This window comes from Hibiscus syriacus, unplaced genomic scaffold (assembly GCF_006381635.1).
Source record: "Hibiscus syriacus cultivar Baekdansim isolate YM2019G1 unplaced genomic scaffold, ASM638163v2 tig00111772_pilon, whole genome shotgun sequence".
NCBI classification, from domain to species: Eukaryota; Viridiplantae; Streptophyta; class Magnoliopsida; order Malvales; family Malvaceae; genus Hibiscus; species Hibiscus syriacus.
This window is the reverse complement of record NW_024063173.1, coordinates 725,356-739,889: the sequence shown is the minus strand read 5'-3', so window position 1 is coordinate 739,889 and position 14,534 is coordinate 725,356. Positions and strand designations below refer to the sequence as shown.

Sequence of the window (14,534 nt, the reverse complement as noted above, 5' to 3'; positions counted from 1 at the left end):
TTCTTCGACGTTGTGTATCTTCACTAAAGACATCTGTTCGAGGTTGAGAATTTGGGCTGCCAAATACAGTGTCCTGAAAATTTGGTGACCCTGTACCAGATTTTAAAGTATCACCTCCACTGGAGACAGAGTTGTCTGACAATCTAGGAGCAGAACCCCCATTTGCAAACCTGTCCTCGAACATTTGATCACTTAAGCAACCAGGACTGAAGATAAAACTAGACACTTTCCTCACAAAGAAGCCTCGATCTGAACCGGTATTCCTAGGAAACATGGCAGCAACTTGTTTTCCGTAACGCCGATTTTCATATTGATAGTCATAAGGTGGACTTTCAGAATACGAGTGATAAGAACTTGGACGCCTTATAGTATCTCCATGATTACTAGGGCTCTGTCAAAATACAACCATAATTTAACCTAATGTTCTGGGTTATAGAGAATTGAATTCAAATAATACTGAGAGAAATAAACATAGAACACCCCTATCTAAAAATTTCTATTTTCTATAAAAAACGACAGATAAGGAAAAATATTCTTCAGGAAAAAAATAAAATTAGGAAGTTCAACTTCAGACCACATGATCCACAACCAAAACCATATTCTCTTCATTTTCTAATTATTAAAAAAAGCCAAGAAGCACAAAGGTTTAACAAATAGTTTATGTTTGAAGACTCACAACCAGAATTTCAAAAAACGGTCCGCGACCGCGATTTCGTCCGTGATATAACGGTTTCGCCACCGTCGGAGTTACCCGCGACGGCCGTAATAGCGCCCGCAACGGCCGCAATCACGGTAAATCCGAAATAACCGAAAACGCGACCGCGACCGCGATTTGAAACCCTGCTCACAACTATGTAATATGCTAGATAGATAGAACTATGTAATATGCTAGATAGATAGAACTACCTGCATGTCTATAGGAAGCTTGTCAGATGTTTCTCGTCTGACATATTTTCTGTCCACATATGCGTTCTTTATAAACTCTCTGATTTTATTAGCATTGCTGCCATAAGAAAGAGTTATTAGAAAAACCAAATCCTCAAGATCATGCCTAGAATGAAAGTGATATATAATATGTTCTGCACCTGCTGCTGGGTAATCTTTTCCTCTGCAGGTCCTAATCTTTGAGATATATGTCTCTTGCACGCTGAAAATGGTAAAATGGTGAACATCTCATCACCATGTTAATAAACATCCCACTTTTCCATGGATAACAAAAAATGGATCACATTGATCATAATATTTTTAGTGGTAAAAAAATGAAGACTTCTCTCTCAAATAGGAGCCGAAGAGTCGGTTCACTCCCCACTGGAGTGACCTGGTCTGTGTTCATTGATAATCTCAGCAGAAGAGCAGCTAGGGGTACTTTAAGGGAATTATTCAATCACCGTGGGAGGGTAACTAGAGTCTTCATCCCTCGAGTCAACAATAGAGATAGATACAGAAAATCCACCTTCGCCTTCGTTCACTTCGCGAGTCAGGGAGATCACCTGAATGCGGTCAAAAGCTAAATAACATATTAATAGATGGGAGAAAGATGTCAGTTGGGGTAGCAAAGTATCTGATGGTGAAGAATCATCGTCATCCGGCAGAAAAAAATGGTGAGAAACTGAAAACCATATTGAAGAGACCTTTCGAAGAGCCAACGGAGAATGATGTTTTTTTTCAAAAAGTTTAATGATGGCAGGTCTTTTAGGGATGCTCTTGTTAATGGCAAGAATCTATCTGTTGGAATAGTGAAGACGATTCCGATTAGCAGAACAAAAAATCCGGTGAACTTCTTCATTTCAGAGAGTGAAAGGGAGTGGATAAAGTGCTCTTTAACTGGAATTGTCAAAACTAGTTTTGAATTCGAGTTCGTGCAGAAAGCTCTCTACAATGATGGCATTGATGTAGTTGTTAGGAAATGGGGCTTTGACAGGAATGTGTGTATCATTAGCTTCCCTTCAAAAGAAGTCACGGAAGATACATGGCTTAACAAAAAAGTGGAGTTATCGTACTGGTTTGAATGGATTGAAAAGCTGGTCATGGAGGAAGGTGTTCCCATGGCGTTATGCTCCATGAACTTATACGAAATTCCTCTCATAAGTTGGAATAATTTTGTTTTCACAATTCTGGCGAATAGATGGAGTCATTTGGTGAGCATACACAATGATACAAGGAATAAAATTGATCTGACGGTTGCCAAATTACTATTGAGGGTTGCCAGCCCTTTTGATGTTCTGAAATCCTTTAGGCTTTTTGCGAACGAAAGATCGTTCTTGATTAAAGTTAAAACAAGCTCCCTTAAATCAGAATCAAATAAGTTCGGAGATCAGATCAATGGCTTTTCATCGGAAGACATATGAGAAGATAGCTTATCAGATAATGGGGAACTTGATGATCGGAATCAGCTAGTCAACCTGGAAGCTCAACTGTCTCCGGAGGATGTGCATGACAGGGTGACTAAGTGGCTCGAGGGTGGAATGACAGATGGAAATGTTGAATTAAATCCAGAGATTAATTATTCTGAAGATAATGATGTTCTCGGGAGGATTCCTTTGGTGGTCACGAGGCGCCAAGCAAGGGAGTTTTTATCTAATGAAGAGATTTTAAATGACATGGTCAATTCCAATAGGGATAGTATGGATGCCATTAATGTGGAAAGAGAACCCATAGGTCAAAGGGTTGTTATTTAGGAGAATATGATTGATTCATCCCATCCTCAAAATGGACTGAAGACGGAAAACAATTTAACTTTAGGATCAAGGACCAGTAAGTTTGCGAACCAAGAGGTAAACAAAATAATAACCATAACTGATTAAGAAAATATAGTTAAGGAAAATCATATGACCCCTCTAAAAAAATCTTTGTCGCTTCTATCCCGGTCGAAGAGTTTCAGCCATCAAACTCATACCAGAATCTCTCCCCGTCGTTCAGGCAGTGTGTGTTCGGAGGGTAGCAGGTCAATTAGCTTTTTTGACAAAGTCTATAGAAGGTCACATAGAAGTAAGATCATGGAGTCTCTGAACAGGATAGGGCTTCTACAAAATCGTCCCCTATATCTATTAAAGCGAGAGATGAAGCAGCTGCTACTTGAGAGGTATGTAATATGTTGGGGATTTCTTTTAAAGGTGGGCAGCAAATTTTAGAAGAGAAGATATTAAAGATGGAACTGAAGAGGTCTTCGAAGGAGAATGAACAATATCATGCCTGTCACCTTTGGTTTTCTGCTCATAATCCTTCTCAAGGTCAAAATCTAAAATAATTTCATGGAATATAAGGGGTTTATGGAGAAGAGAAAAGATAAGAGCAGTGGAGAAGCTTGTCAATAAGAATAAATCGATATTCCTACTTATACAGGAGACTAAACAAGAATAGTTTCAACTCGTGCTAAGAAGAAAGTTAGGGGTAATTTGCTGAAAGGCGGAAGTTTTTCTCCAGCTGATGGGTCTGCGGGAGGCTTGCTTTGTATATTGAATGAGAACTTGTTTGAAGTACTCAATTGCGAACATATCCATAAAAGATTTATTGCAATATCAGGGAAGTTCAAGGAGTCAAAATTTGAGTGTGTAATAATTAATGTATAAGGCCCGTCCATATAGGCTGAAAAGGATGAGTCCTTCAGGGAGTTGTTGAATTTTGTTGTAAGTCTGAATCTTCCAGTATGTATCGGGGGATATTTCAATGGATATCTTGATCCAGCAGAGAATACTGGAGTAACATAGAATAGGCATGCCATGGATTTGCTACGATCATTTGTTCAACAAGCCAATCTAATTGACCTTCCTTTATCGGGAGATAGTTTCACTTGGTGTAATAATAGAGAATCTCCAACGTGGGTATGACTTGACCATTTTTTAATTAATGGCAGTTTTATGAATAGTTTCCCAAAAATATTTCAACGAATCCTTCCTAAATCCCTCTCCGATCATAATTCGGTAGCTTTGGAAGAAGATTGCCTAATCTGGGGCCCCAAACCTTTTAGATTTTTCAATTATCTATTAGAGGAAGAAGGATTCGAAGACTTGGTTGAAACATTCATGGCTGATTTGAAGAAGGAAAACAAGCGTAGGGGACTTTTCACCATACTTCAAGGTACAAAAAAGGCGATCAAAAGTTGGACCAACATATATCAATTCGGGATTTCATAATCTATTTCAGAGATGGAAGGTAGAATAAATGACTTGGAAATTAAGTTGCAAGGTGAGAGTCTTTCTGCCCAAGAATGGGATCAGCTATTGCATTATAGAAATGAACTATGAAGACTGCACAGGATCGATGAAAGCATCTGGTTTCAGAAGTCGAGAGTGAAATGGATAAAGGATGGAGACAGAAACACGAGGTTTTTTCATCTCTGTTCCCTGAATAGAAACAAAATCAATGCCATTTCTGCCTTGAAGGTGGATGGAAAGGAAGTTTCTGACCCATAACAGATAAAGACCTATGTCTCAAATTTTTTCAAGAAAGCTTTTAATTCCAAAACAATGCTGGTAGTCGATGACATTAACCTTGACTTTGCTAAACTGACATTTGATCAAAGGGTCCGCCTTGAGGAGAAATTTTCATAACAGAAAGTGTGGGAAGCCATTTCTTCCTCTGACAATGCTAAAGCCCCTGGCCCGTATGGATTCACCATGTGATTTTCAAGAAATTTTGGCCTAGCCTAAAGGAGCAAATAATGAAATTCATACATGATTTTTATTGTAGAATGAAATGGGAGCACTTATAGGATCCAAGTGAGGAATGGTAACTCTATTTCCTTTTGGAATGATGTTTGGGTAAATGATACACCTTTGAAAAATCAATTTCCCAGGATCTTTGCATTATCCTCCAATAAATGGGGAAAGGTGGTTAAATTTGGTAGTTACGAATTGAATGGATGGGAGTGGAATATTCAAACTAGGAGGAACTTATGTGATTGTGAATTGGACCAGTGGGTGGAATTAATGTCAATGTTGAATAACATTAAACTTTCTGAATCAGTGGATGACTTCATATCTTGGTCTGGGAAGGGTGATGGATTGTTCTCGGTAAAATCCTGCAGGTTGACCCTATCTAAATATTTTAGGGAAAATTATAATTGAAATAAGTGGGTTTGGTCGGGTTTGGCTCCTCCAAGAGTTGAAACCTTTCTTTGGCAAGCTTCCCACCAAAAATTGGCAGTTAGAATAGAACTGAAGAAAAGGGGGTTCCCTTGGATGATGTTCTCTGTCCATTTTGCCATCAACATGAAGAAACCGTGCAACATCTTTTCATCTTGTGTTCTAGTACCAGGGAACTTTGGAACATATTTTTCAGTTTATGGGACGTCTCTACAGCATTGCCCCATGATCCTCCTACCCTCCTAAGTTACTGGTCTAAATTAAGGGCTAATTCCTCCATTTGGAAATTTATTATGGGAGTTGTTTTTTGGTCTATCTGGAAAGCTAGAAATTCAATTGTTTTTTATAATATGAAACTTGACATGTCCTCCCTCTTCTTCATTGTTAGATTTAGGTTGGAAAATGGTATCTAGCCAAGTTCCCACACGTTCCTATCTAGGCTGACATGCTGATTGGGGACCCATCTCTTGCAGACAGGCTTCGTTGCTCTAATATTAAATGTAGGACAGTGCAAAGTTGGCTTCCCCCTCCAGTATACTTTTTTCAAAATAAATGTAGATGGGGTTGTAAGGAAAGACGGGTTGGCTAGTGGAATCGGAGGTATTTTAAGAAACTCGAATAGCTCCATTTTAGCGTCCTTCTCTAAAAGTGTTGGTCCTGGCCATCCACCATTGGCTGAATTGAAAGCCATTAAAAAAGGCATTGAGATTTTTCTCTCCTTAGTTTGGGCACATAAAGGAAGACTGATAGTAGAAAGTAATTGCAAATCTTCAGTGGATTGGATTATGTCGCCTACTACTGCTCATTCCTTCTTTCGTGCCCTAGTCAAGGAAATTGTGTCCCGTATTAGCTAGGGCGTTTATTGTGAGATTGATTCCTAGGGGATGTAACTGGGAGGCTGATAAATTAACTAAGGATGGAATTGGGTGATTGTAAGGGTATTTTCTAGGGAGCTTAATGTGTTTTTATAGTGAGCTGATGTCTATGGTGTATTCATTTACTCTTATGTAGTTATGACATATCAATAAAATGAGGTATTCTTTTCCTCCTTCTACTAGTTGCCTCTTTATAAGAGTCAACTATGAGAGAGGTTTTTAATGAGGCCTCCTACTTTTAAATGGATCACTATTTTAAATTTGATTACCACCATTCTTAAGAGCCTCAACTTCTTCTGCAATAAACTTTGACATTGATACGGGCTTTACACGGTGAGTAAACTCACGACCAGGGATTTAAATAGCGTTCACGGTCACGATTTCGGTCGCGTCGCGTTTATCACAGTTGTGTACATAACGGATTTCATTGCGGTCATTGCGGGTATCGCGATCGTGAATTTTTTTAAATGTCGCACAACTTACCCTAAAATGACTAAATTAAATATAATTAAAATAAAATTGTAAAATTTAAATTGTAGAAATTTATATTACTGAAATTAAGTCTAAATTAAATAAAAATTAAAGTTTACATTTTAAACTATGGATTAAATTATAAATTCTAAAAGTGGGAGGGATGTCAAATTAATATATCATTTAAAATTATATTAAAAAATAAAAGAAATAAACCAACTCCCCCTCCCTCTTCCCCGATAGGGATGGGCATGGGTCGAGTTGGGTCGGGTTTTTGGTCCACCCGACCCGACCCGAGAACAAGGAGTCCTCCACCCGAACCCGAACCCGACCCAAACCCGACACGACCCAACCCGACCCGAAATAAAAAAATATTTGTATTTAATAAAAATAGTGACTTAATTGAAAAATATAATATATAGAGGGGTATTATTGTAATTATTCTTAAATATTTAAGGTAAAATTATATATTTTTTCGGGTCGGGTCGGGTATTTTTCACCCTAAACCCAAACCCGACCCCGACCCGACCCGAACATCACATTAAAACACCCGACCTACCTGAACCCGATTTTTTTAAAAAAAATCCGACTCGATCGGGTCGGGTCGGGTCGGAACCCGTTGGGTTTGAGTCTCATGCCCATCCCTATTCCCCGACCTTTCATCTCTCAACTCTCCCCTCCCCTTCCTCCTCCTCCGATTTCATTGTCTGAAAAAAAAATTCTGCTTTGACTCTAGCTGCACACCTACCATGTCATCGACTAGCTCTTTCGTTTCTTCGTTTAGTATAGATGGTAGTGTAGCTAACTTGGATGGTGGGAGTGCCTTCCATGCAATCAGGGTGCCTTGTTCGGCCAATCAGGGTTCCCAACACAAAAAGAAGTGTTCTGGTAGGGGAGAAGATGGTAGTATCAAATGTGGAAATAGTAGCAGTAGATGCCATTGCTCCAAAAAAGAGGTTAGAATTCCGTTATTCCGATAATTGCTATTGTTTACTTTTACAGGGAAGGTGTTTGATATAGTCCTTCTTTTACCTTTCTCCTCCTTAATTGGTTGTGCTCCATCCATCATCAGGAAACATAGAGTAAAGAGATCGATCAAGGTGCCAGCAATCAGTAACAAGCTTGCCGATATTCCTCCCGATGATTACTCTTGGAGAAAATACGGGCAGAAGCCAATCAAGGCTTCTCCTCACCCTAGGTACCGATCACCAATGCTTTCACTCTCAACTCCCGCCTCCCCGACCTTTCATTTTTTGAAACAAAGAAAAAATTGCGATTGGAATCACGGTTGGAATAACGCTTATAGCGTCCTATGATCGACGCAATCCACCGTTACCCGTTAAATTGCGGGCGCGACATACCGTTATTGGTGTGAATCCGTTACCCACCACAAAAATCATAAAACCAGTTTCGAACGGCGACGCTACCGCAATATCATGGCTGTTATCACGTTTTCGGTCTACAATTTGAAACCCTGCTCACGACTGCAATACAATTTAACATAATCACAAATTACCACAAAGATAGGACAAAAAAGGATAAATATTTGAAAGACTTGAGTCTGACTCATGCTACACCACCAGAATCATGCAAAGCAAATAAAAAAGTACCACCAACCAAATTGGAATACAAAGATACAATATTTCTTTAAGTTTCAGTTAAGATCATCACAATGATAAACAGCAAAAGTTACCAAAAAATTGCAAAAATCACAATGCATTGATCCATACAATTGTTAAAGTTACGTTCCACCAAATATGTAAAGCTTCACAGGAGTGACAATTATTTATAGAGGAAGTGGACCATGCTTATAAACTAAAAGAAAATACTCACTGGATCCCACTGCAAGTCATGCAAACGAAAGTCCAAAAGTTTCTGCAACCATACAGAGGATTCTGCAATGATAGGACCAAAAACTAATATAAAAGAATTTGGGGATATGAAAATATATATAAATTTATCATTGGAAGCTCGAATTATGTTAATTAATCCATTCAAACCATGGCGAACAACTATGTCAGCCTAATTTAAGCAAGAAAAAAAGAAAGGAAAAAACTGAATTTGAAATCTATTAGTCTGAGTCGATTACAAAATGAAACGAACACCCTTTTTGATCATCTGATTTATCATCCTGAAATTCATTACTAATAGTTGAATTGCATAAAACTCATTTTCAGAAACAATTTCTATAACTTCAAATACATCGTCTTCTTTTCTTTCGTTTAAAAAACCAGACTATAATCAGACCTTTACTATCACAACAATCAGCTAAAGTCATTTCTTACAAAATAACAAAAAGAATCCCATTGCTAAAACCATTCATGTAACCAGAAATCTCTATCCAGTCTGCTTTACCCATCAACTAAAACTCACTCTTCCAAGAGAATTTAGATAAATTTCAGAACCCATATCTTGTTCATCTTTACATGCTCTCTCAGCCTCCCTAACACACCTTAGCCATGAAACCTCCGCACCCCCCACCCAACTCCAAAAGGAAAAAGCATGAGAAAATTTACCACGCTGTTACAATTAATACAGCGACGATTAGGAGGAAGCTTCATGAGACCTCTTATTATCTTCTCGTTTCTTTCTTCTTGATAACTGTCGTTTTGCTATCAAAATAATTTCGGCTTCTTAATAATTAAAAAAGTGAGAGTAATATAGAGAAGCAGAGTCGATCCACAGAGACTCTGGTGTTTCTAATTTAGTGGACTTTTGATTTAGAAAAACATAAAATTTCATATAAAGATAAAAAGCTAAGAATAAAATAAAAAAATAATTAATTAATAATTATAAGATAATGATAAAGATAAGAAGATGAGTTTTTAAATTATTTAAAGAAATATAATAAGATAAAAATTAAATAAACAAATAAATAAATAAAATAAATTGAGATAAAGAAGACTTATAGTAAGAATAGCCTCAGACTTCAGCTTTGCCTCAAATTCCTCGGATAATCGAAATAGATCTTTATTTCAAGATTCACGTCTGCTATTTGTCTACAAGGACAATTCCTTGTGACTATGCTTTGTATACCGAATATCCAAGTGCACTCTTAAATTTCGGTTTGTGAGTTGATCTAAGCAACAACAATGTTGTAGATCTTAAAACGTTGAAGTTCGAAAAAGTTGCCGACTCAGATTATGTTGTTTCAACAATAACTGATTCTGATCTTAGTTTCCTCTTAACAAACAATTTTGCTAAGTGTGTTCACAGGAATTTGAATGTGCTTCAATAAGCCAATCCTTCTTCACACGTTAACCATAACAACATCCAGACCAACGTCGGCTTTTGTTTTTGAAAATCGTTTTGATTTGAAAATAAGCCCAGAAAACAGAGAAAAATCTAAAGCGATTTAAGTGTCTTACAATTCTCACGTTTGGAATTGAGCCTTCGCTTTATCCTTCGGCTTAAAAGAAAATTAGCTAAGTATGACCAAAGTCATACTTAGCATATTTGAAAACAAAACTTAAAAATAAAGTAAAAAAATATGCGAAAAACTTGAAAGAAAATAGAAGAGATAATTTTATAAAGCTAGAGAGAATAAGAAGATTAAATTCTTAGATGTGAGAGATATGTTTCTAGGCTTACCCTGAGAGGGTATTTATAGTCTTCAAAATCCTAAAAACAAGCTAATTCCTAAAATAAAGAAATAAATCCTAATTAAAATACTTAAAACTATTTAAACTAAAATACCTAAAACAAAGATAAGATAAAATATAATATAATATTTAAAATAATATCTTAAATCCTAATTAAAATACTTAAAACTATTTAAACTAAAATACCTAAAACAAAGATAAAATATAATATTTAAAATAATATCCTAAAACTTGAGTTTAATTCAAATCCGAATTGTAAAACGTGCGGCTGATCCATTCGTTCTTCTAGAAGCGCTGACTGGACCTTCTAGAAAATGATGATGTCATCACCTCGTCAGATGTTTCATTCCCAAAGTCATGCCCACTAATCCAGCTTTGATTTCAAAAATAAAAAAACTACAGAATTGTGTCCTTTTAGTGCAATTTCCAGAATCTAGCGTCCTGCAGATAAAATGAATCAAAACGACCAAATAAGCCACAAAAACTAATGATTATGAAGCAATTTAAAAGCAAAATAATAACTAAATTAAGCACTTATCAAATTCCCCTCACTTATTTAATGCTTGTCCTCAAGCATTCCTTAATTAACATAACAAAATCATAAGTTGTCATCTTCGATTTCAATTTATTCCTCAAACTTCCAATTGAACTAAGTCCGTGACAATTTCCGAATTCAAGTTACAATCAAGCAAAGACACAACTAAGAAAATTTAAAGTAAGTAAGATATCCCAATTAATTTCCAATTTCAATGAAACATGACTCAATATCTCACAAAGATTCACACATATCCGCTCAAAGTGTTTGGGGTAAATGAAATCGCTCAAACCGAAACTAACCAAAATATTACCATGGGCTTGGAATCCAATCAAGTCTCCACTACTAGTGAACATAATGCAATAATCAAGGGGTCTTTAAACAAGATGTAACGGGGCTTAGGTTAGAGTAGGTAAAAGGCCAAAAAGAAAGGTTTAAAATGCCAAAACAAGAGATCAAAATAATTAAGAACAATCCACGAATTAACATGAGGCACAATGAAAGATAAAACAAGAAAAAAGAATAGATGAAAGGCAATTGAAACTATCAATTTTTCCTTCTTCTTTTTTGAATGAAAGGTCTTTTTTTCTCTGCTATTCGAAAGAGTGAACAACTTTGTTTTTTCGATTTTTTTCTTCGAAACAGTGAAATTTTTTCATTTCCTTTTTTTTTTCTTCGTGGAACAAGAGTAATAAAAGATCTCAAGTCACGGCAAGGGTGTGAAAAGAGAGGAAAATAAAAAGAAAGGCTTCAGGTTTAATTATGAGGTGTAAAACAACGAAAAGGAAATAGGATCAAATATGGTTCACTAGTGGTTATGTAAATGAGTATGCTTTTTGGAAAAAGTTGGTTTATCCTAGGTGCCCCTATCACATTAAAACATTAAGTTCAACATGTAGTCTCGATATGCATTTTGATTACAAGTTCTAGAATATCTTAATTAGTCTGGCACTCTCAAATCAAACAATGAGCAAGAAAGAAAATGTATGCTTGTTAGGCTCAAATCTCACAAGAAAAGTTTATATACACTGAGTCAAGTTCATTTCTATCAACAAAAGCATGAAATATCAATACTCAACAAAAAATTCACCAGCTATACCAATCACCAATCATGCAAATTAAATTCGATCAAAACATGGTCACAATCCTAAAGGAAGCAAAAATATAAAGTGAAGTTCAAGAATAGCAACCAACGATCTCAACACATCAATATAAGAATAACTCAATTTCAATCAATCAAACAAGTTAAAGAAAAAATTTGACATGCTAATCCTTCCCCCCTCACTTAATCTGTTTTGTCCCAAAACGTATATCAAATTTAAAAGCAAAGAGAGGCAAAAGGAATGTTCCCCAATCTAGTGGCGACCGCGGCCACGGCCACTTCGAGATGAGTTGTTGTATAGTAGAATGTCCGATCGAGAAGCCACCAGAAGATATATTAATATTTTATACAAAACAAATATCAAGAAAAGATAGATCATTCTAAGATTTTATTCTAAAGAAAGTAGACTTCAAGAAAATAACTCAATCAAGTTTTATCCTTTTTTTCACTGTTCAAACCAAAATTGTATTGCTGTGTTTTTTTTCTCTCGAACCAAAACTATACTGCTATTTTTTAACACTGCAATGTTCTGTTCAAACTTTTCTGCATAGTTCGAACCAAGTCTTTTTTTTTCTGCACTGCATTGTTCGAATTTGTTGTGTATTTTTCTGTACTGTTCGAACCAAATCAGTTTTTTCTGCACTGTTCTGTTCGAAATTTTCTGCACAGTTCGAACCAAGTCTTTTTTCTGCACTGTTCGAACCAAATCAGTTTTTCTGCAATGTTCGAATAGTATATTTCCAAATTATGTTTCCTTTTTTTTTGAATGATTCTTCCTTTGTTTGCTGCCACACGATCTCTTCACGCCTTGGGGTCGGGTTTTCACCATTTTTTTCTCTTTCGGTTCGAAAAATTATGGATTCTATCTTGCTTAAAATTTAACTAGGAATAACGGGTACCTGAAAAATCAAAGAAAAATAAAAACAAAAATAAATTATAAAAATTAAACAAACGGAAAATAAAAATAATAATGGGATGCCTCCCATAAAGTCCTTTGTTTAACGTCGTTAGCTCGACAACCTGATTTTTTTACTGCGGGTTCCTCTAAATTGATTTATTCGATTAGACCAACCAGAGCATTGTCATAACACGGTTTCAACATTTGACCGTTAACTTTAAATCGAACTCCTGAGTTATATTCAACTTCAATAGCACCAAAAGGAAATACTTGAGTTACTGTAAATGGTCTGAGCCATTTTGATATGAGTTTTCTTGCAAAAAGTTTAAATTTGGAGTTAAATAACAAAACGTTTTGACCGACATAAATTTTTTTAAAAGAAATTCTACTATCGTGAAATTCTTTTTTTTTTCTTTAAATATCTGAGCACTGTCATAGGCATTTCTTCGGATTTCCTCAAGTTCTTGAATGTGTAATTTTCGAGCTTCACCAACCGCATCCATGTACATGTTACACTGTTTAACGGCCCAATAAGCGTGATGTTCTAACTCAACAGGTAAATGGCATGGTTTACCGAAAACAAGCCGGTATGGTGACATCCCAATGTGACCTTTATAAGCGGTTTGATATGCCCAAAATGTGTCAGTTAATTTTAAACTCCAGTCTTTTCGATTCGGTTTAACAAATTTTTCAAGAATTGTTTTAATTTCCCGATTTGATACTTTGGCCTGTCCATTTGTCTGTGGATGATAGGTTTTAGCAATTCTTTGAGTTACTCCAAATTTCTTTATTAGCGACTCGATTACTCAGTTGATGAAATGAGTTCCTCTATCGCTTATTATAGCCCGTGGCGTGCCAAACCTAGAAAAAATAGTATTTTTTAAAAAATTTAACTATAGTTTTAGCGTCATTATTCTGAGTGGCCTTAGCTTCCACCCATTTAGAAACATAATATACAGCTAAGATAATATAGGTATTTCCAAATGACGAAATAAAAGGAGCCATAAAATTTATTCCCAAAACATCAAAAATTTCACAAACTTGTATAGGATTAAGAGGCATTTCATTCCTACGGCTTAAATTACATGTACGTTGACATCTTTCAAAAGTTTTACAAAATAGATATGAGTCCCGAAAGATATTAGGCCAAAAGAAACCACATTCAAGAATTTTATGAGATGTACGTTTTGGCCCAAAATGACCGTCGCAAGAGTAAGAATGACAAAATTGTAAAATTGAATTTACCTCACTTTCGGAAATACATCGTCGAATTACATGATCCGAGCAGTGCTTCCATAAATAAGGATCGTCCCAGATATAGTATCGGGATTCACGCTTAATTCGACTGATTTCAGCTCTTGGTAAGTCTAATGGTAACTTACATGTGGAAAAATAATTGACCATGTCCGCAAACCATGGAGTTATGCTTTGCGCCACCATCAGTTTTTCTTCAAGAAATTCTTCTCTAAGTGGTGGGTCAGATGTGGAAAGGGGAATTTGACTCAAGTGATCTGCTACCAGATTTTCGCATCCCTTCTTGTCTTTGATTTCCAAGTTAAACTCTTGTCAATGCAGGATCCATCGGATAAGCCTCGATTTTGCTTCCTTTTTGCTCATCAAATACCTTAAAGCTGCATGATAAGAAAAACCAGTATTTTTAGTGTCAAGCAAATAAGATCTAAATTTTTCTAAAGCAAAAATTATAGCAAAAAGTTCTTTTTCTGTAGTTGAATAATTTTTCTGAGCCGAGTCCAAAGTTCAAGATGCATAGGCTATGACATGTGGCTATTTCCCTATTTTTTGGCCGAGAACGGCTCCAACGCTAGTATCTGATGCGCCACACATAAGTTCAAAGGGTCACTTCCAATCTAGCGACTAAACAATTGGAGCTGAAATAAGCTTTTCCTTTAATGAATTGAAAGACTCATTGCATTTTGAATCAAAATTAAAGTCTTGATTCTTTTGGA

General features: G+C 36.1%; 1 protein-coding gene and 1 long non-coding RNA gene across 2 annotated transcripts; one reads left to right on the top strand and one right to left on the bottom strand.

The window, feature by feature from the left end:
• Window positions 1-261: 261 nt before the first annotated feature.
• LOC120170133 lies at window positions 262-1,210 on the bottom strand. The gene is made up of 3 exons (XR_005520728.1): window positions 1,086-1,210; window positions 907-1,003; window positions 262-391 (listed from the first exon to the last, which is right to left on the bottom strand). It is a non-coding gene; the product is annotated as an uncharacterized LOC120170133 (long non-coding RNA).
• A 1,786-nt stretch (window positions 1,211-2,996) lies between these two features.
• On the top strand, window positions 2,997-7,746 carry LOC120170064 (probable WRKY transcription factor 21). Its single transcript, XM_039178095.1, has 3 exons — window positions 2,997-3,082; window positions 7,167-7,397; window positions 7,503-7,746. Exons 1-3 carry the CDS (start codon window positions 2,997-2,999, stop codon window positions 7,744-7,746), a joined length of 561 nt encoding a protein of 186 aa, XP_039034026.1.
• The last annotated feature ends 6,788 nt before the right edge of the window (window positions 7,747-14,534 follow it).